General features: G+C 40.1%; 2 protein-coding genes across 2 annotated transcripts in view; both read left to right on the top strand.

Annotated features, from left to right (window-relative positions):
• LOC118226904 (B-cell receptor CD22-like) overlaps positions 1-22,146 on the top strand; it is a 135,633-nt gene that overhangs the window by 29,376 nt on the left and 84,111 nt on the right. The window lies entirely within an intron of this gene.
• LOC118232784 (myelin-associated glycoprotein-like) lies at positions 9,495-18,502 on the top strand. Its single transcript, XM_035427934.1, has 9 exons — positions 9,495-9,802; positions 12,632-12,681; positions 13,008-13,376; positions 13,667-13,966; positions 14,745-15,014; positions 15,119-15,415; positions 17,357-17,450; positions 17,943-17,994; positions 18,215-18,502. Exons 2-9 carry the CDS (start codon positions 12,636-12,638, stop codon positions 18,500-18,502), a joined length of 1,716 nt encoding a protein of 571 aa, XP_035283825.1. The 5' UTR covers positions 9,495-9,802; positions 12,632-12,635.

Genomic DNA, 22,146 nt, shown 5'->3' on the forward strand with positions numbered 1-22,146 from the left:
ACATCATAACATCTGATATAATTGTGTTATACAGTCATCTCTAAAATGAGCATGAAAGGCTGTATAAAATACAGGCTGCACGTGAGCTACATTTAATGCTCAAAAACATGAGAAAATCTTTCATTCAAATAAAATGGCTGAGAAAACATTTTTGTAGCAATAATGTGTGTGTGTGTGTGTGTGTGTGTGTGTGTGTGTGTGTGTACACACATTTTTCCTCTATTTCAGGAGCAACACCTGAGATCTGTAAAAAGGAATGGCCGTGCGCTGATCCTGTAATGTTTTGAAATGAGGAGGTCATCAGAATCAGCTTGCACCTCCACCAGTCCACACACATCTCTGCAGATTTAACAGAAGTTGCATTGAGTATAAATGCGACGCAGCTTTAAACCTGCCAATGCGAAGGAAGTCCAGTTAAATTGGCAGGTAAGATAATCTGATACCAGCTGTCAGGATGCATGGGGGGTTGGGACCCAAACGCAGAGGGCAAAAATACAAAAACTCCAAATGATGAGAACAAAAGACTTTACTTAAACGAGGGAACAAAAGGGAACAAAAAGCCTCGCAGGGCGACCTTCCACAACGAAGGAAAACTACAAAACGCAGGAACAAAGAAAATGCAGAAAATCCAAAAATACCAGGGAACCAGGACATGGGCAGGAACACTTGGAGCAGGTACATGAAGTAGGGGAGCACAAAACAACCAGACATAACCACAAGGATCCAGCACCTGAGTCAAGGAAGAGGGAAACTTAAATAGAACAGACACTGACGAGACACAGGAGGGCACCATGAACAATCAGGCCACAGAGAAGGGAAGGGAAAACGAGACAATCAGAACCATAATAAGACAATTGAAAAACAATCATACAATTGACACAGGGGGGAGCAGGACACAAAACAGAAGTGCCGCCATCTGGCGGCCCAACAGGGAAAACACAGACAGGAACACAGGACCATGACACCAGCCTTACTTCCATTCTGTTGGGCTTAGAGGCTGTATCATTTCTGTTCTTTTTACTGGAACTCCTCTGTTAAGGGATGCTGGTAATCAGACGTGGGTGACCCGGCTTCAAAGAGTAAAAAAGACTGACCATGTATTTGCTCCACCAACATGCACTAAACCAGCTGATCACAATAATTAGTTCTCCTATCATGCTGAAGAGTTATGCTAATTAGAATCAGCTGGTTTAGTGCATTGTGCTGGAGAAAATACATGGCCAGTCTTTTTACTCTTTGAAGCCGGGTTACCCACCTCTGCTGGTAATGAAAACATTTCTTACTGGTCTTTATTGTTCTTTCGTTTTGGTTCGGATTCTATTAACATTTTTCCTTAACTTTGTGGAACAATTTAAAGCAAGTTTATTTTTATTTATTTATTGTTTGGCTAGTCATTTACTTGGCAGTCATTGGCCATTAAGAACAACTTCTGATTGAATCCCAGCCTTTGTTTGTTTTTTCTCTCAAATTGACCGAAATTAGCGTCATACACAGCCAAGATTCCCCCAGAAATGGCACATATTTCCAATATTCCAAATATGATATCCCGTTTTTTTCTCTTTTTTCCCAGATTTACCCAAATGCCTTCTAAAAGAAGCGAGTAAGTGAAGATATTATACAATCACCAAAATGATACACAGATCCACTGCACACATCCACACAATAGCATAAAATAATATGCAACACTTTTCCTATTATACTAATTTAAGGCAAAATGTTTCAACACTTCATTTCTGTTTTATGTATAAAATAAATTACCACAGAGTCATTTTCCTAATGCTGCATTTAAAACAAAAACCATTCTACAAATGGCACATTCCTTAGGCAACATATGAACAAAAGTTTAATTCATAACGTGGAACTGAAATGATGAAACACCTAGACCCACCAGGTCTATTTTGCCCTACAGTTGAAATGCCAAAGAACTTCACTGATTATAACTGTTGCAGGCATTTCCATGGAAAATGAGGTCCACCCGAGGAAACCAAGCCCTATGAAGGTAATACATTCACATCTATACTTTACAAAGGGTGAACAATATAAAAAAGATGTGTGATTTGTTCTCACAACCTTTGTGCTGTATCAAAACTGCGGTGGGTATGCCAGTAGGGAGGACTGGTACAAGAACCAGACAGTGCTTGTTAATTTTTCATAAACAGTGCTTAAATAAACAACAATCTTGACATTTGTCTCCTGTTATAACTGTAAACAGATGAATTTAATAGATTTGCTATTTTATCGCAGACTACGGGGGGTTGGGGGGCAGTGAGAATTGTGCAGAAATCTGGTGCCAGAGTGATGCACTGGTTGCCTGCTTTAGAATATCAGGTGATGAACATTTAGTCAAGGGGAAGAGTCATGTGCAACAGAGCAAAGCAGTTGCTCTTATGCAGAGCAGCATACAGTAACCAAAAGTGCAGATCTTTTTGCTGGGAAAGGTCAACAGTATGCATGCCCACAATGTCTCTGCCACTGTACTCAACTGAAGTGAGACACTATCAATGGACTGCAGCAGATTCAATGTTTCACAGGTGACCTATCCACACCTGAAGTGCCAGAGAGGAACAACACCAACAGGACCGAGTCATCTGGTAAACCTTTGGATTTTTAGTGTTTTTTTTGCATCAAGCCACCTGTTTGGTTTCTACCAGACAATAAATGCAAAAAATTCCCTTGTTTCATTTCTGTGTTCAATTTTGGGATAAGCATTAATGACACGTTATCTTTGTCTGTTAAAGATGAAATTTAAGTATAGCACAATCGCATGACCAGGCTTACAGTGTTAAGAAAACAATAAAATAAAATAAAGCAATATTTAATTACATAGACTAAAGCAACTGCAGCTCCCAATGCGGGAAAGATACAAACCATCAGAGCTACTACCTTCCCTGGTCTCAGTGAGGAGGCAGATTTTCCCCTTTTTTGTAAATGGTAGTTTTTCTGTTAAACAGCGCTATTAATTTGTCCCCTGTGATTGAGTGCATAAATGTTTTTTTTTTTTGTTTGTTTGTTTTTTGTCCAAAGTGTGTTTTGCGATATCTAACTGAAATGCCCTTGGTTCAGGTTCCAGCATGACCCCACTGCAGATTGCTGCTGCTGTTGCTGTTCCTGCTGTTGTTGGTGTTGGTGCCGGTGCCATTGCATACTGCGTCTGGAAGGCCTGTCGAAAGCAGGGGTAAGCATTTCCATTCCTGCAGGGCTGGTATCTATACAGGTTTTCACTATCACCAGTTACACTGGCCAAATATATTCTTCTTCTTCTTCTCCTTCAAACCTGATTTGGAAGCTCAGAGAAACCTCAATAGAATGTCCATTGTTTACTTAGAAATTCCTCCATTTTTTTATAGGATCTCTAAAACAAAATGAGCCCACCTATATATATCTCTATCCAGTACTGGCCAAGCTGTCCCTCAAGATAGCCAAAGGGACCCACAACAACTCAATATATAAACAGTATAACTTCTGCCCAGCACACTGCCAGTGGCAAGCTCTTGTGACGACCGAGAAGCATTTTAGATAATGAAATTACATTTCTAACAGTGTATTGGTTGTTAGGCTTGCATAAAAGGACATGCATTGTTTCTCCTGCGTAAGGAAACTATAACTTTTACAGCGTGTGCATGCTCTCTCAACATTCCTGTGACTTTATGCCTACAAAGTTTGTTTTACAACAAAAATGTATTTTTCAATGTCTAAGTCTAATTAGCTGATTCGTCATTTAGAGGTCTTGAAAGAAATCACCTGTCTGAGTGAATATTTTTGAGGAGGACAGTGAAAACATGTTCAATGAAGGATTTGATCCTGTTTTATATTGGTGAGCAACTAAATACATTCCCAAAATATATTTTTTAAATTATTCAGTACGCTCATAAATGAGGAATAGGCATGCTGAATAGTAATAAAAATATTTAGAGTATATGTTGATGAAAGTGGCGTATTTGACATAAACTTTAATCGATCAAACTCAATCAATGGATGAATAAACTAGATAGCTAATGAGTTTATTTTCTACAATTTTTCAGACCTGCCAGAGGTAGCAGGGGGAAAGCAAGCTACTACTTCTTCCACGAGCATATAGTATAAATTATATGGATTTTTACACCTCTAATAACTCATCATTTCCTTTGGTTACCAAGTGTCCATATGTTTTATTATTTTTTTTTTTTTGGTTGTATTGTCTTCAAATTAAAAAAAAAAAAAAAAAAAAAAACTTTCGCTTCCAGTGTGTTTGAGCTTCTGTTACTTTATTTCAGTGATATTTAAAGAAACTCTGACTTTTGGAAAACAAACTCCAATGAGTTACCTTTCAGAAGAGACCAGTATTATGCATGTAGTCAAAAGGGTTCAAGAATAGTTATCATTTTATTTTGGGTATGCCATTTTCAGGCTTGTGTTAAAGAAGGGTGAAACAGAAGAGGTTAAAAAATATTTAACTTCCTTTTTTAGACTATATCAAGTATTTCAGGTTATATGTATTCACACGTCTTCAAAACCACTTGAAAAAAATTAAGAACTCAGCACTGAGGCTTTAGGTGATAATAAGAAATGAGATATATTTTAATAGATTGTGTTGTAGTTTCTGTGAAAAAGAAAATAACTATTGAATATACGTATTACAACTTTCTGTTTGTTTGTGATAACCCTGTTGGACTGCGCTTTCTGTCATCTTTTCTCAAATAAATAAAATATTAAAAAATACTTTAAAGTTTGCTCATTTATATACATATATATGTAGATTAATTTTCCTGTTGAACTCAATGGAAAAAATATTCAGGAGAAACAATGCTTGTAGAATCTACTGCATATCTGGCAGCAGCACGGTGGTTTGAGGCTCATTTGATACCTTGGACCCTTGATGACTTAAAGCCATTTAGCCAACAAATGTGTTCCATACTGTATCAGCATAATTACCAGCTGAATCTAAACCCCAATTCCCATAGAGATCCATTTAATGCAAAGAGTTGTTGTATCGCTTGTAGGACAACCTGAAAATAAGATATCCAGACTCTGATGATGTTGATAGGTCACAGACATCAGGAAGTCAGGCATGCAAATGATGTGCAACCAAATACAAAACATGACTCTTTTATTTGACATTATGTTAATTTGTCTACTGTGTAAGTGAATTTCCTTGTTTCTAGCTTTTCCCCAAACAGTTCACTGCAGCAAAAGTAAACGAGCAAATGGTGGCACAGGAGGTCTCAGAATTGCATTTATTTAAATCTTGCTAATTTTCTGACCAATGATTTGTCGTTAAGATCATTAAAAGCTAAATATTTTCCCATTTTTTTTGGCCAGGAGTGTATATATACACTTTTTTTTTTTTTTCAAATACGGTGCCAAAAACATGGCTGCCTATCTCCAATTCCAACTCCAATTTGGAACGTCCAAATATTACAGTGGTGTTCTTGCGCGAGCCCCACTGCTTATTCGGGACGTAAGGAAACGAACTTGTTATCGACCGGTGGGTGCGACAGGGTCGCACAGCTTCGAGTGGGCGCATTGTTCGCCCCGGCTTACATTGTGTACCCAGCGTTTGCATAGCACACACAGCTTGGTGCTGAGTCGTATGCTTGCACCGCGGGGCCCCGGACGCTGGCTACTTTCCCTTGGGCCCCCGGCGCCCGAGGCCCGGGATTTGTTTATAACTTGAGAGAAACGCAGAGTTCTGAAAACAGGTCAGTGTGCCTGCAGGTCGATGACGTCACAACATCTCCTGCATTTCAGTTCGTGTCATTCACAGTCCGCCACGTTTATCGTATCACGCCCGGTTATTTGCATGCACATACAATACATACACATACAATGCCTTCTTGGTCAGCCCAGTTCCAAGGGGAGCGTGTGGGAGATTTTTATGACACGAAACCAGCCCATTTCCTGTCCGTTTATTCTTCGAGAGACAGTCCCACAGTTTATTTTGTCTGCTTGTCCTTCCAGATGACTTTTATGCCACCCCCCTCCCCCCTCCCCCCTCTCCCCCTCCCCCACCCTTATCTCCTGGAAATCTGCCTTCCCAACTGCTGTGTACAACCTGTGTAAATTTACATCCTTCTGCAGACCATGGACAAGCTCGCACAGAATGGAGTTGGCAGAGGGACCTTCCTTTCATACGGGGCTTTAGCTTGTACCCCACAGGAGCTCAATTGACCCCCCGGTGGGGGGGGGGGGGGGGGGGATTTCTAGAGAGTTATGAAACGCAGTAGGTGACGGAACCCTCTCACACCCTGGCCAATCCAATCAGCTGCCCTATGGAGCTATCAGCCTCAGTCGAGGCAATGGCGTGCTCTGGATTCAGTCCAAGGCTGTGAGGCACATCCATGCACCGCAAAATGGCGTCTCAAACAAATGAGCCATCCAGCAGCCCGTGGGATTGTTTTGCATGTACTGGCCCTAGTGCTCTCGTTAAGGTCGGTAGAATCATAAATGTCAGCGAGGACCAATCCTTTCTGGCCAGAATCCTAGCATCTCCCCGCCAGTGAGCTCAAACCTGGTCGCAAATTTAGCTTTTTGCAGGACAATGACCCCAAGCATACCTCAAAATCAACCAAAAAATGACATCAAAATTGTTTTTTTTTTGCAGTGGCCACGTCAGACGCCACACTGACACAACAGAAAATACATGGTTTAAATTGAAGAGAGCAGTCTACAGATGGGAGGATCTCAAGAATTGTGAAATATTTTGTGTGTAGGAATAGTCAAGGGTGCTACCCAGTATGTTCACTGATCTTATTAGTGAAGACTTTACAAAGTTTACAAAGGGTTTACAAAGTAATGAAAACAGGGCTGCCAATAATTTTGACACCTCTCTTTTTGGAAATTAAAATTATTATTTGTAAAAAAATTTTTAAAAAATCTCAGAGCAATTTTATTTGTATGAAAAATATATAATTTTCCAATTTATTTGATCATAAAATATAGTTTATTACCAATGCTGTATATTTTAGTCAGCCCTCTTGGCTCATCCTAGCTCATATCAAGTGGTGGCAATAACACTGGACCTGACTGCATGACATTCAAACAAATCAGAACGAGGGTCTTTATGAATAGAACTTCTCACACATTGGCAGGGCTACTCCTCACATGTCCTGCTATAGGGCCATTACATATGAGTGTATTACAAAGTGCTCTGGGAAACCCTGTGATGAATATGAGTTTATATTAATAGATTTCATATTTAAACTTACATCAGAATCAGAATCAGGTTTATTGCCAAGTAAGTTTTCACATACAAGGAATTTGTTTTGGTCTGGTGATGCATAACAGTGAACATAAAATAAAATAAATACAATGAAATAAAATAAAATAAAATAAACATTCTTTATTCGTGCAATAAAGAAGCAAGATCAGCTTCATTTCCTCTGTTGGATGTGTAGTGTGAGTTTGTCTCTTTTTGATTCCACGATGTAAAACGGCATCTGAAATAAACAGTTTGTTTTGTAGAACGAGTACAGTAAAACCTCAGAAATCCAAGCAGGACCCGGCCCGTTTCATAAACGCTCTATGCGGTTGCTTAGGGTCACAATCGCTGGGGGGGGGGGGGGGGGGGGGGGGGGGGGGGGGGCACATGCTCCAATGTTTATCGAAGGTTAATAACGTTATGTTCGTATTTACGTTATTCATGCCCTATTGCGGAACTGGCGACAGAATCCAGCAGCAAACCCTGCCATGGTCACATGGTAGGGGTCATTTCCTGTTGCCTTAAACCAGTGTTGCCCACCCTCAGCCCAAGACCGAGCGTGGGCACCTCTTCCTTGAACTGTCCAGTGTGGCTGGTGACATCTAACACACTGTGTTTATAAGTATGATAGATCTGGACTGTACAACTCAGATACGTATGTGCTGGGAATCGTAGTTGTTCAGAACTCATAACTTTGTTTTTTTCACACTGAATGTGATGTGAATTTTAAGAATTCAAACCCTTTATTGATTGGAAACGATTCAAATGGCAAGTGAAGAATTTAAGTATCTACAATAATGAGAATGGCCATTCAGCCCATAAAGCCTCTTCAATCATTAATCTACATTCTCAAGCAGTGGTCCCCAAATTTGGTACTCAAGGCACAGTATATGCTGGTTTTGGTTCAAACCACAGTAGTTAGTAGTCAATTCTTAACTAAACATTTTTAATTTCACTTGGAGGAGGATTTACGCTCATAAGGCAACATTATGTCAGAAACAGCCATGCATGCCATGAAGAAGCAATCATATACACTCCAAGAGCTTAACATTGCCAATGCTTTAGAAGTGAGTTACTGTACATTTTTAAATGATTAATTCAAATGACAGGAGGCATCACTGGGGTCTCGAAAAACATGAAAACGTATTTTTGCCGTCACCGACTCTAGGATGTTATGTATCCCCTCAATAATTTCTGCTTTACTTGCTTTTTTTTTATATAATCACCACATAAGCTCACTCACACACACATAAAACGGGCCTCAACAGGGTGGCCTCTTCAATGCTGAAAATACAGTAAAGTTGCAAGATGAAATGGATAAATACAGTAAAATTACAAGATGAAATGGATAAATACAGTAAAATTGCAAGATGAAATGGATAAATACAGTAAAATTGCATTTGAAAAATTACAAATCAACTTCTCTTTTCCATTTCCAGCGATAAGAATATTAATTAGCATCGACAGCCATTTTCATTTGGAAACAGAAAAATAATAATAATAATAATAATAACAAGACCATAAATTGTCATGGCCCATGTCAAGCCTAGCAAGTCGTAACTCTGAATGCCGAACACCAGCAACCAATACTGACTGTGCAACTCAACATTATTAAGCAAAACGATGCTATTATTGAGCATTGTGTGTTAATGTTAATTTACTGGAATGTGATTGTGTTTTGTTTTTCTACATTCTGTGTGTACGGCACATGTTCTTAAAATTCTTAAATTTTATTATATAAGTTTCAGCTTTTCGTTCCCTAAATAACAGAGGTTAATTACAACTACTACTACATAAGCAAAATAGCTTCAGATAGAATTGTTCACGGGAAATCACATCTGCTAGACGGTTTTCCTAATTTCAAATATACATTACTGGCAGAGGTTTGCTGAAGTTGTACCGTTACTGGCAGATAAACTTTTGGGAAACAATTTGCATTGTTGCCAAAGGTTTTTGGTGATTGGCCAGTATTGGCAAACTTTCAGCAATACTATGTGGCAAAAATGTTCCGTTTAATAGCAGCAAGCCACATATTTGCGGCAAACAATTCATTTTTTGGGGGGCTGAGAGTGCAGAGTAACTTCAAAACTGGCACATTGAGGTATTTAAGCATAGGTTGTAGGGTTTCACTTTATGTGTTAAGTGCCATTGTCCAGTGCTTCCATAGCAACAGTAGATGTCCAATCGATTGAAAGTATTATTTGTGTCGGTGTGGAGGTGCTCATATTTTCCGTCACCTTATTTGAATATTTGTAGGCTGACTGTGTTTTGCCGTGCATAGTTCCTTATTATACTTCTAGTGTAAACACAAATTATGTGACGTCAAGGTAGCTTGATAACAAAGGAGCATTTGTAATACAGACTCTGTATTTCTGCGTGGAAATTTTACTGTATCATGACAGAGAAAATTAGGTTAAGTTTCAGAGGACGGTGGGCATATTGTGTGTGGCCACTCATTTCCTATCGCGGTTAATTAAAAATATTCACGGCCTGATGTGCTGAGCACGTTTCTGGAAAGGCCGCACATGAGCACTTCCTCTTCTGTGTGGGTTTGTACTTCTGTTCTGCAGCTTGGGGGTCAGTGTGCAGTGGAGACGGACAGACTGGATATTCTTCTGTTCTACAGTGAGTATATTTTCACCTGTGTAGCGCTTGGCTCAGTCAAACTACGGATTGTCATCAGGTTGTCGCATTTATTGAAGTTTAATTAAAAAAGTACAGGAATGAAGTTGATTTTTTTCTGTCTATAATGGATGCATTTTAAAATAATGTTTTGCAGGATACATTGCGGTTCTCAATGATTTTCTTTCTCTTTTTTTTGCTTAAAGATAGAGAAATTATAGTTTGAATATAAATGCTCTACATCTCAGAAAGCATATATAAAATATATTGTGAGAAATTGCAGCCCATTCCGGCAATATAACACACGTGTCAGAATATACATTATATTCACTGAAAGAAGACAACAATATTAACAAGCCTTTTTGCCATGTGAAATGGAAGCACTTTATGCTTGAGTGCACTTGAGTCAACAATTGCATAACAAAATCATTTCTTAACAAATGATAAACATGTCAGTATAGGCACACACTGTATAATTTATTGATAAATCCAATGCCTTTTAAAGCTATGGACAATATAAGAACAAAAGAATACCATTCCAAATAGTTACTGTTGTAGGGTAGGGTCACAATTTTTGTATTGTACCAGGAAGTTACATTTGCAAACAGCTTCCAGATTAGAACGGAAAGTGAATTTTTTTAGTTTGAAGAGGTCTGATGCTTTAGCCAGAGGAGAGGTGCTGTAAAAGACATTTCTTGGGACTGAATGGTAAGATGTTCATGAATTTATCTTTTATACAAGTAACTTAAAAAAGATAAAATATCATCATGACCAGTGAATCAATTGTAACCACTCTAGCCAAACTAGTATCTAGGATTCATGCTAAAATATTAATTTCTTTATTTAGAAATGAAATGCTTAGCAGCAAATGTTTAGTCTCCTATATCGCTTCATTTATATGTGTTAGTACTGAATGCATGAATGTTTGCAAAGCTTTAAAGTTTAAAAAAAAAAAAAAAAAAAAACATTAGTACACATTACTCATCTTTATTTTCTAAGGCTAAAAACAGCAGTTCATTTTCCAGTTCATTGTGTTGTACATGTGTGGTCGATTTATCTTTATTAAAGATTATTGTTTCTAAGATTTAAAAAAAGAAACATAAAACATTTAATTATAATTCTTATAATGTACTGGTTTCAGAGTTTCATAGTCAACAAAACATTATTTAAAAACTGCTTGAATCTTCTATACTGCCTGTACAATCTGTTTATCGTAATAACAGATGTTGGAGTGTTGAGTGAAACACTCAATGTACTGAAGTTAATAAAACTGGGCATTACACTTACACTTTTTTTATTACAAAAGTAATAAAAGTTGCTGCAAGATGTGGCACTTATAACTCCCAGTTTTTGTTGTTCCCAAAGTATCTCTCTGTTCCGATACAGGCCAACATGCTCAACCATTTATTATTGTTTAAATTAACCCCTTTGCTCAAGCCCCCTAGTGGCCAGAACGCTGGCGTCCTGAGATTGTTCAGCTCAGACATTCAGTGCTCCTGCAACCAAACAATGACAGGAAATGGAAAAATTCTGTGTTCTAGCTTTATTAGTAGACAATACACAACAAATATCATAGTGCCACCATTGTTGTGTAGTTCACCCCCCCCCCCCCCCCCCCCCCCCCCTCCCAAAACATGATATACTGGACAATAACGCTTATTTGGGAGTTAAATATAAAAAAAATCACCACAATACATTCGTATTCCACCATAGCAACAAGATGAAGCTGGTAATAGCCCAAATGTATGTCAATACAGTCATGCTGTTCACTGAATAAAAAAGAGGAATTCTTGTGTAATTATGCCATATAATTCTACTATCAATATCTGTAACTAAATATGGAATACATATACAATCTTACCAATGGTTTTGCATGTAAAGATTGTAATTGTAACGATTGTAATTGTAATTTTTTTTTTTTTTTTGGAATATTTTTACTAATTCTGCCAACTTCTAAGCATGGCTAAAGCAAATAGGTTTGGAGGGGTGGTCAGACGATTTGGAAAAATCATGAACTCGAGCCAGAATACATACAAAGATGTGCATAATACTGCTTATAACATTTTGACTATTTAAATAGTGTCATATTTTTGATATTGCTATATTCACATTGGTCGTAAGAGACACCTCTTGCATTGGGGGTTAACTGACAGGACTAGTTGTTAGTACAGGAACATTGTTAGCATAACAATGAATGATCGCATATTTACATGTGTGTACCACAGCATGTCTCAATGTTTTGCATTATTTTTCTATGTCAATGTTTTATCTTAAACCATCATAAGGGGCAAATTTATATGCTTTATACGAGACAGAAGACATTTAATTCATTTTTGGAGAGGTTTTGGATAGGTTTCTGGATCCCTAGATATCTTAGACCCCTTTACTTTACTGAAACGATTCCCACTTAAAAATGATGCGAAAGTGAGTTTCAGGAATCAACAAGTTGATTTGAAGTGAAATATATGATTATGTTATGATTTACAGCAATGCACAATTTAGATATGTTGGATAGATTTGGAGACACTAAAGGACACCGGGGTACACTACTCACTTTCTGTATCATAGATCTTTAATAGCTCCACATACCACCACACTTGTGGTCACGGAGCTTACGATCTTCAACATCTTGTGTAGTTTTACCTGTTAGAATTTACCTGTTGAAGAACTGTATTTACGGCAAGATGTGTGGTTTATGGCAATCTGTTTACAATACATACAAATTATTAATAAAAATCAATTTTATAAACACGACTCTATTTCACATGCAATTGTAATGTTCTCTAGAGAGTGTCAGTGCTGTTTTCTAACTTCGGTTCCTCTACTCGTCAGAGTCATGACTGAAGCAGAGATGTTCATCCTCATTGGCTGCCTGCTGCAAGGTGGGTCCTGGAAAGGGCGGAGTCTAACTCTGTACTGTAGTTCAGTATAGAGGATTACTGTTTTATAATTCAATATAAAACACATGAATTCAGGAATTTTTTTTATGTATCAATACTTCAGTGTAGATAATGGATGTGATTTATATTAATTGCTACTGCAGCTTTCAGTCAGTAAACCTTTTGTTTTATTGATATGAATAATATCCACACGGCACCTTTTCTGGATTTAGTTTGGCAAGGTTTGTAAAGGAGCTGTGGTGTGGAAAAACCTGATCCAATCCCCATATAGCTGCTGTATTTACAGAGCTGTGTTGTGTCTGTTGTAGGAGCTCTGGGCAGAGAGTGGGCAACGTGGATGCCTCAAAGTATAGAAGCTCTGAATGGATCCTGTGTGCTGATTCCCTGCAGATTTGATATACTCCCTAAGTTTGACAATGATCTGACAGCTGAGGCTAAAGGACTATGGAAAAAAGGAGGCACAAATGGTGAAGAAGTGTTTGATTCCAGTAGAACTGGGACAGCAGCTGAACAGAACACAATTAAAGGACAATTAATTGGACAACTGCTGAAGAAGAACTGCACCACAATTCTGGATGGCTTCCCTTCGTCTTACAGTGATGATTATTTCTTCAGATTGGAAGGCTCAAATGGATTCAAGTTTACTTTTCCTAATGGTGTCAAAATTAATGCACAAGGTACTGCATTTGCTGTCATGCCTTTTTCACTGTGTTCCATTGTGTTTATGCCGAGACCCTATGCTTTTAAAATTAGGTACCGGAGATAGAAATACTGTCCTCTAAGAGAAATACACCTTGGATGTAAGAGTAAAGAATGAAAATGACTTGTCTCAAGATTTTACGTTGTAAATACTGCATGTTAGTCAGACACTGTTAATGTGATGATTAGTGTGTGCTCTGAGTGCTGTGAGTCTCCAATCCTGAGACAGACAGTGACCTATCATCATCTCCATCTCCATGCCGTCTAGACTCTCCACTCAAACCCAAGATAACCACAGAGAGGGTGGAGGTGATGGAGGGGACCTCTGTGAGTTTGAGCTGCTCTGCTGCAGCCCCCTGTCCCAAACTCCCCCCAAATCTGACATGGACCCCCAGGCTGAGTGACAGTGTGAATCAACTGCAAGAGAATGTGTCTGTGTCTTCTGTTCTGACCTTCACTGCTTCCCACCTCCACCATGGGCAGAACATCACCTGCAGGGCACTTTACACACTGCAACAAGGAAACATTCAGAAGATGTCTGAGGCCAGTCTGATTCTCAGAGTTCTATGTAAGTGAGCTGAATTTGAGTTTGTCTTATGAGTAAGTCCATGAGACAACTGATTTTACATCTTTCTATTCAATCAGCAGTGGTTTTCATTGATAAAGTACACTATAAATGCAAAATGTTCCCTCATTTCATTGGTGTTCAATTTTATTTTATTTTTTTGCCAAGTCTCAATGACATCTTATTTTTGTATTTTAAAGATGGAACCAAAAAATAGCACAATTGGTACAGATGCTTTAAAATATACAGAAACTCAGTTCAAAGTAAATTTTACAATTTAATAATATAGTATATGTAATATATAATTAAATAATTACATAATTGGGGGCGACATAGCTCAGGAGGTAAGACCGATTGTCTGGCAGTTGGAGGGTTGCCGGTTCAAACCCTGCCCTGGGCATGTCGAAGTGTCCTTGAGCAAGACACCTAACCCCTAACTGCTCTGGCGAATGAGAGCCATCAATTGTAAAGCGCTTTGGATAAAAGCACTATATAAATGCAGTCCATTTACCATTTATATATTTTCATATCTCCTAGATCCCCCCTGAGACCACCCCAAAAAAATCCAAGTACAATGATTTTTCCATCTTCAATGGCTAGTTTTGATTGCGAGCTAGGAAAGAAATGTGTAAATGCATGAGCAGTCGATTCTGTGCTCTGTTTTACAAATACAGGTTCGTTTCAGAGTGAGGTCTCAAATTGTTTATTAATTGTTTATTTTACAATGACACAAAGATATATTTCTGTTTTGCCTTTTAAAAAAGAAATATTTTTCTTCCAGATTCTCCTAAGAACACCTCAGTGTCAGTCAGTCCCTCTGGATCAGTGTTAGTGGGCAGCTCTATGACTCTGACCTGCAGCAGTAATGCCAACCCAGCAGTGAAAAAATACACCTGGTATAAAGTGAATGGGACAGAGATGAAAACTGTAGGAACTGGACAAAATCTCACCTTCACTGTGACTGAGTCCAGTCGTAGTGAACAGTACTACTGTGATGCACAGAATGAACATGGCAAGGAGAACTCTACAACTGTGCAACTGAATGTGAAATGTATGTTCAGCATTTGCATTTATCAGACAGTTGCATTAACCATACTATTGTTATATGTGTGCAACTGTGATATTAATAACTGTGGATGTGGATCCCGTGTTCAGACATGCCTCAGATCTCTGACTCTGGGAGCTGCAGCAGAACTGCAGCAGAGATCAGCTGCTCCTGTGAGAGCCGTGGGAATCCCTCTCCCAGCATGGAGTGGCGTGTGTCTGGACTGCGGGTCACTAACTCTACTGAGAGAGTCATCAGGGAGGAGCAGCTGGGGAACACAGGCCTGAGGAGCTCCCTCACCATGCGCCAATCACAGGGAGACACGCCCACTCTCCTGTGCGTCAGCACCAACACTCTCGGCTCCGCCAGCCTCCAGCTCCACCTCCCGTCTCCACAGCAACACTCGGGTAAATGAGCACACATTTCTCTTCTTTACTTTAACATATTTATACCTCATGTGCTAATATGCAGAGATACATATTTTGAAGCCTTTACTTTGGTGTGTAGTGAGGGTACAAATTCAATGTGGACTTCTGTCCTTTCTTAGGCCACCTGATTGGTTCACATGACCAGGCTTACACAGTAAAAAAAAAAAAAGAAAAAAAAAAAGTGACATTACATAAATAACTAAATGCATCATAAAAATCACTGTAACCGAGTTATTACATGAATATTATGTCAAAATGTATTTTAATCACATTATGCGTTAAAATATAATTGCTAATGAAGCAAGAACCGCAATGAACAATAAACCACAATTCTAAACTTTCCTATGACATAGCAATACAAAACTGCGGCCCATGACAACCCTGACACATTAAGCGTCCTGATTATGTAGGTAATCCCTCAAAATGGGAGGAGGGGGTTAATGTTGGTTAATGTTTGTGTACTTGAATAATATTGAATTATTTATTTTATTTTTTATTTTTATTTAACCTTTATTTAACCGGGTAAAAGTGATTGAGAACAAATTGTCAATCACTTTTTTATGTTAATTTATTATGATAATTCAGTATTTCTGTTACCAGTACATGATAATTATTATTTATTTGCATTGCACAGTTTGTTTATGTTCCATTCTTTAAAAGTGTTTGGTTGAAATGAGTATTGGAGTTGTGTGCCCTCTAGTAAGACAAAAAGGACATGTAGGAAAATAGTGGAAGAAGAAGGCAGCCATGTAAGCTTATAGACCATAACGTAACGTAACATAAAGTAACTTATCATATAATGTAACCTTAACGTATCTTAACTACAAGCAAAAGGAGTGTTTTCGCACTTGGACGGAAACCTGTTTTGTTTTTTGGAAAATAAACCGCCTTGCATCGTTACCAGTGGAGTCGTGAGTAACTTGCTTATTGTGGGTAACGCTGAAGGAATTGAGCCACTGGGTTTGGGCTTACGGGACGCATTGGAAAATAAATTGAACTGTTCACATGGACCTAAGGGGCATTGATAAAGAAACTCACAGAAATTGAGCTAAGTTGGACGTGCCACTATACACCTCCCGCAGTGGGACGGTTAAAGGATAGAAACCCTCAGAGCTATCAGCTTCCCTGGTGTCTGTGAGGAGGTAGATTTATCCTCATTTTTTTGTAAATTGTAGTTTTTTGTAAATTGTAGTTTTTGTAAATTGGAGTTTTTTTGTAAATTGGAGTTTTTTGTAAATTGTACTTCTTAGTAAATTGTAGTTTTTTGTTAATTGTGGTTTTTGGTGTTGAACTGTTAAACCCCACTGCTGGAATACATTACATTACATTACATTACATTCATTTAGCAGACGCTTTTATCCAAAGCGATGTACAAAAAGTGCATTTTCATGATCGTAGACAACTGCTGAACACGGGTTCAGTAAGGTACAATTACTTATTTTGTAAAGCTATTTCTAGCCGAGAACAAAGAACACTATCCTGGTCTGACATCTGCAAAGCCAAACTAGGCAGAAGAATAAGCTACAGTATTAGGACGAATACAATTTACCAAGAAGTGCAGGGAAGGGGCAACATGTAACAAGTGATAGGAAAAGGGTTTTTTTTTTAAATTTTATTTTATTTTTTAATATATACAGATATAATATACAAATATATACAGAATACTGAGTAGGCACTCCTTCAGACAGGTCTTGAAGCCACTTCTTGTCCTCTGCTATTATTGCACATCCTGAAGAGCACCTGATACTTACTTACCTGTAAATTTTAATATCATAACCCAGTGCAGTACTCCCAAATCACCTCATTTTGAAAATAAATGCTGCACATTTTTAGGCCTGTTTCTCCACCGTGAGTGAATAAATGTCCTTTTTTTGCCTAAAGTGTGTTTTTCAGTATCTAACTGAAATGTTCTTTCTTCAGGTTTCAGCATTACCTCGCTGCTGATTGGTGCAGCTGCTGCTGCTGGTGCCATGGCGATTACATGCCTCATCATGAAGGCCATTCAAAAGCAGGGGTAGGCAACTCCATTCCTGTAGGGCCGGTGTGTGTGCAGGTTTTCGTTGTCGCCCAATTACACCGACCAAACTGACTCGTGTTCTGAAGGGGCGAGCCGGTGGAGCATGGCTGTGCAGGATGCGCTTGTCACCTGATCTGAACCAGTGATAATTATAGCGCGCTGTGACGTCCGTGACGTCTCCTTACTTACAAAAATAAATCAGATGAGCTCCACCAATCACAGAGTGCGTTAGTAACTACCAACAGAACAGCAGCATCCTGAGCTAAGAAAGGGTGGGTGTAGGCCACACCTGTTTGGTTTTGATTGGCTGATGTGTGCTACAAAAACAATAAGGTTCCAGCATCTTTGCTCAAGTTTTACAAAAAGTTATACGAAAGTAGAAATAAAACAGGCCTAAATGCTTAAAATGCTAAACTGATCTCCATGGTGATTATAATGAAAGTGGGGTGTGTGCAGTGTGTCATCAGTATTGTTCCCTGTTGTTTTTAGGAATAAGAGAGTCAGGCAGTGTTCTGGAAGTAGAAGTAAGGACATCAAGGGGGTGAGTCTGAGCCCTGTGTTACACACACATGAACAAAATACACACACACACACACACACACAACCACGCACACACGCACACACAAACACATGTACACACACACACACACACACACATGCACACACACACACACCAGAAGGTGAGTCATAGCCAGAAGGTCGCGGATAGTCGTTGAGAAATGCATACGGTTATAAATGCAATATACACGCTTGCTTTGCAGAGTCCTCCTCCCCCAGCAGCAGAAGCACCCGTCTACGCCAACCACACCGTGGCAACCGCCCAGCACAGAGACCCACAGCTGGGAGGGACAGACCCACAGATACCGCCCCGGGCAGAGGGCCAAAACAGGGCAGAGCTGGAAGCCGTGCACTACGCCTCAATCAAGCACTCCCCCCGGCCCGTGGAGACACAGGGCCAGGATGCCTGGGATGGGGCCGCAGGCCGAGGGGCCGACGTGGTCTATTCACAGGTGGCACTGAAGAGCAAAAACAAGAAAGGAAAGAACTAGGATGGGGAGGGGCAGTGGGAGGGGTTGGGGGTGGGACGGGGAGGGGGAGGGGGGGGGAGGAAAGGGGAGAGGGGTAGAGATGCAGGGAGGGGCAGTGGGAGGGGTTGGGGGAGGGATGGGCAGAGGGGTAGAGATGCATGGAGAGGTAGTGGGAGGGGTTGGGGGAGGGGGAGGGGGGAGGAAAGGGTGGAAGGGCAGTGGGAGGGGTAGAGGGAAGGACAGGGGAGAGGGGTAGAGATGCAGGGAGGGGCAGTGGGAGGGGTTGGGGGAGGGGCCTCATGTTTTGTGCCCAGAGGAAGAGCCATTGGTATGAATGAGAAATGGAGGGAAACCCAGAATGCAAGTTAATCCGCCATGCCCTTTAATCGCTACTGCCCCCTAGTGATATGGGCAGTACTGCCCACAGAATTTGGACTCATCACCAATCCATAATGCATTATAACATATCAGACAAGTATTCGACAAGTTTGCACTCATAGCTTTCAGGGGACTTTCAGGGGGTTAAACCATACTGCCATAACAAGGTATGTAAAAATACTGAACAGATGTTGACTTTATCTCAATTTCAAGCAATATAGACAGCATATATGGTTAATATTTGCCATTTATCTCTGCTAGATCACATTTATCAATAAAAGTGCAATTCATTTTTTGTAATAAAATGTGATTTTTTTTTTTTAATTCAATTATCAAGGCATGGATTGAATAAATCATGTTTGTCATGAACAGATATAAATGAAACAAGATTTCCATTACTATTGGTGTTTATTGTTTGAACTGAACAAATTGGAAAGACAAATTTTACATACGGTATTTAATGGAAATGATAAATGAGCCCCATTGAACACAAATTCATGCCGGTCTACACACCACATGAAGGACAGAGTTTTACTGTGTGCGGGTTGCAAATGTATCTCTTGCACTTGATGCATGCGTAGTGTGTCTTCCTGTCCTTCTTGGGTCCACACACATTGCAGCACTTCTTGCTGCAACCAGCTGCAACCTAGAATGATGAAAACGCTTAGTTCAGGAATTTTACTGACACCTCTCTCTCACTCACTCACTCACTCACACTCACTCACACACATATAGTTTCAGCAGGCCAAGGTAGCAGAGTGAGGCACACACACGTGCAACAACGTCACTCACACTTACTTCAGGTACTGGAGTTGGTGGTTCTGTTCAGTGGGTCAGGTGGGTGGGACACCGGCATCCTCCTCCTGAAACCTCCCCATGACGGCTGCAGAAGCCGGGGCCCTTGGGATATGTTGTCTCCTCTGGATTTGAGGTCTCACCAAGGCCTTGCCCAGCTCCTCGAGAAGGAGCCGTCTCCTCTAGAGCTTCCCTCAGTTCCAGTCTGTGCTGGTTTGGGGGCTGGCTGCTGACGGCCTGGTCTTGGTGCCAGCTGATGGTCAAGCTCATCCTCTTCTTCAAACTCACTGTCAGACTCTGAATTGACATGATCCTCATATTCGCAAAAGTCTTCATCTTCCAAAGTGGAAGACGGTCCTTCCACTCTAGCTTCTCACTCTTCTAAAACGATTTCTAAGGCTCTCTGAGCAAAGAGATTCTTTTTGCCGTACTGATTTTTTTGTGGTAAGGAGCCACAGATGCAAAGCTATTTATTTATTGTGTCCCTCCCCCAATTTTCAGTTGTGGTTGAGTGTGAGAAAATATTGAATGTTTAGAATGTTCTGAAATAACATTGTGCAGGTTCCCGCAACGCATTGTGTAGTTTCACACACTACTGATGGTAAAGCGTTAGCAGACAAGTGCTTGAAATGTAACGATGTTGCAACCTTGTCTGTGTGTGTGTAGTTTCACACACTACTGATGGTAGAGTGTGCAGGAAAAGTGGAAGTAGACAAGTTCTTGGAGTTGTGTTGAAACCTTGTGTGTGTGTGTGTGTGTGTGTTGTTCACAGAGAAACTGGGAAGTGATTTCTGATTTTGAAAAGAAAAGAAATAAAAGTCCTGTGAGTGTGTGTGTGGGGATGGGGGTGTATTGGTGGAGGAGGTGTGGGTGTGGGGGGTGGTGATGGGATTTGGCATGGTAATAATGCCTATGAAATGCTGCAAAGGGACAAACCACACACACACACACACACACACACATCAGGCCCAGGTAGGAGGAAGACAGAGTGAAGGTAGACAGCAAACCTTTTTGTTTCATTTTTAACATGCTTACTTGTTTTCACCAACAAGCTCCACACTTTTATCACCCTCGGGACTCGAACGCCACATATGTAATATAAATGTGTGTGTGCGTGTGTGTGTGTGTGTGGGGGGGGGGGGGGTGGGGGGTTGCACAGTGCAATCAATAAGAATGTACTCTTTTACATGTTCTTCACAGAAAATGAGCCAAGGCCAATGAGTCTCAGGTCAAAAAAATAATTAATTGTATCTGTGGTGTGGGGATGGCTGGTTTAAGCAGCCACACCTGCCCTGGGTCAAGCTAATTAGACCTGGCTAATTAGATAATTGGTTAGGAATTAGATAATTGGCCAGGCTAATTGGACCCGGGAACAGGGGTGGCTGCACCTGTGCGTAGTGAGGCAATCAGTGCGCACAGGTTAAATCTGCCATCCCCACCCACACAAAGGGGAGCCTCTCGGTCATGACAGGGTTAACATCTGCTCTTTGGCTGTACCATTTTGCTACCCTTGTAAATAAACGTGGACTGTTTGAACATCATCTCCCTGTGTCTCTGTGCTGGAGGGCCCCTTGGAAAGCCACTTCGGTGGCCTGTGGCAGGCTTGTTTGCCACAGTATCATTTTTCTTTTAGTAAACATTGAAGACGGGTCCTACAGACCGGAACACCACACAAGGGTTAAAGGCATTGTAAAAATTCTTTATAATTTAAATAGAATTTCATAACATTTTCCTTAAACCTGTTAACACAATGTAGGTTTGCCTCAATTATTTGCTTTGTCTTTGTATGTCTCTCTTTAATTTGATCGAGAGAGCAATCGGTAAACACAAACGAAAAACCTTCGCCCGTCACCCTCACGGGATGTGGGCAAAAACCGTAAACTAAAACAACAAAGACAAAACAAATGAAATTATGCGCGTTGCTTTTCCAGCTTCATGCGTCAGGCTCGGGCTCTCTCTCCGTCATAGGGGATCTCCGGTTTCAGACCTCTACTGTGGAAAGAAGTACACTTTTAAATCCTGGATTGATTCGTAATATCATCCAGGTGTGTGCCTACTGACCTGTAGGCGTGGTCCTCTAATTGCTCTGAACCAAGCCCTGCCACACACACCTTACTCCATTGTCCATTGGATGCTTCTCTGATGACTGCTTGTGTTTTGGGCAGTAATGCTAATTTTCTTGTTCTACTTTAACTGTAAATGCAGACTCTTTTACTGTGTTATTAATTCAAGGTAGTTCCATCACGAGAGCAAACATTGTTCGACAAACTCTCTTTTTTAGTGTGTTTGTATTACTGTAGTTTGACAGAGAAAAATAAATTTCATTAAAGTAGCTGTTTCAGAGAAGGGTGGGTATGTTGCATATTGCCACACACGTGAAAGTTCATGTAAAAAAAAAAAAAAGCATAATTCATCATATTCCGAGCATGATTAAGGAAATGACACGTAAGAGCAGTTCTCCTTTTGTGTGCATTTATGCTTGTGCTCTGCAG

The sequence above is a fragment of the Anguilla anguilla genome, chromosome 1 (assembly GCF_013347855.1).
Source record: "Anguilla anguilla isolate fAngAng1 chromosome 1, fAngAng1.pri, whole genome shotgun sequence".
In the NCBI taxonomy this organism is placed as follows: Eukaryota; Metazoa; Chordata; class Actinopteri; order Anguilliformes; family Anguillidae; genus Anguilla; species Anguilla anguilla.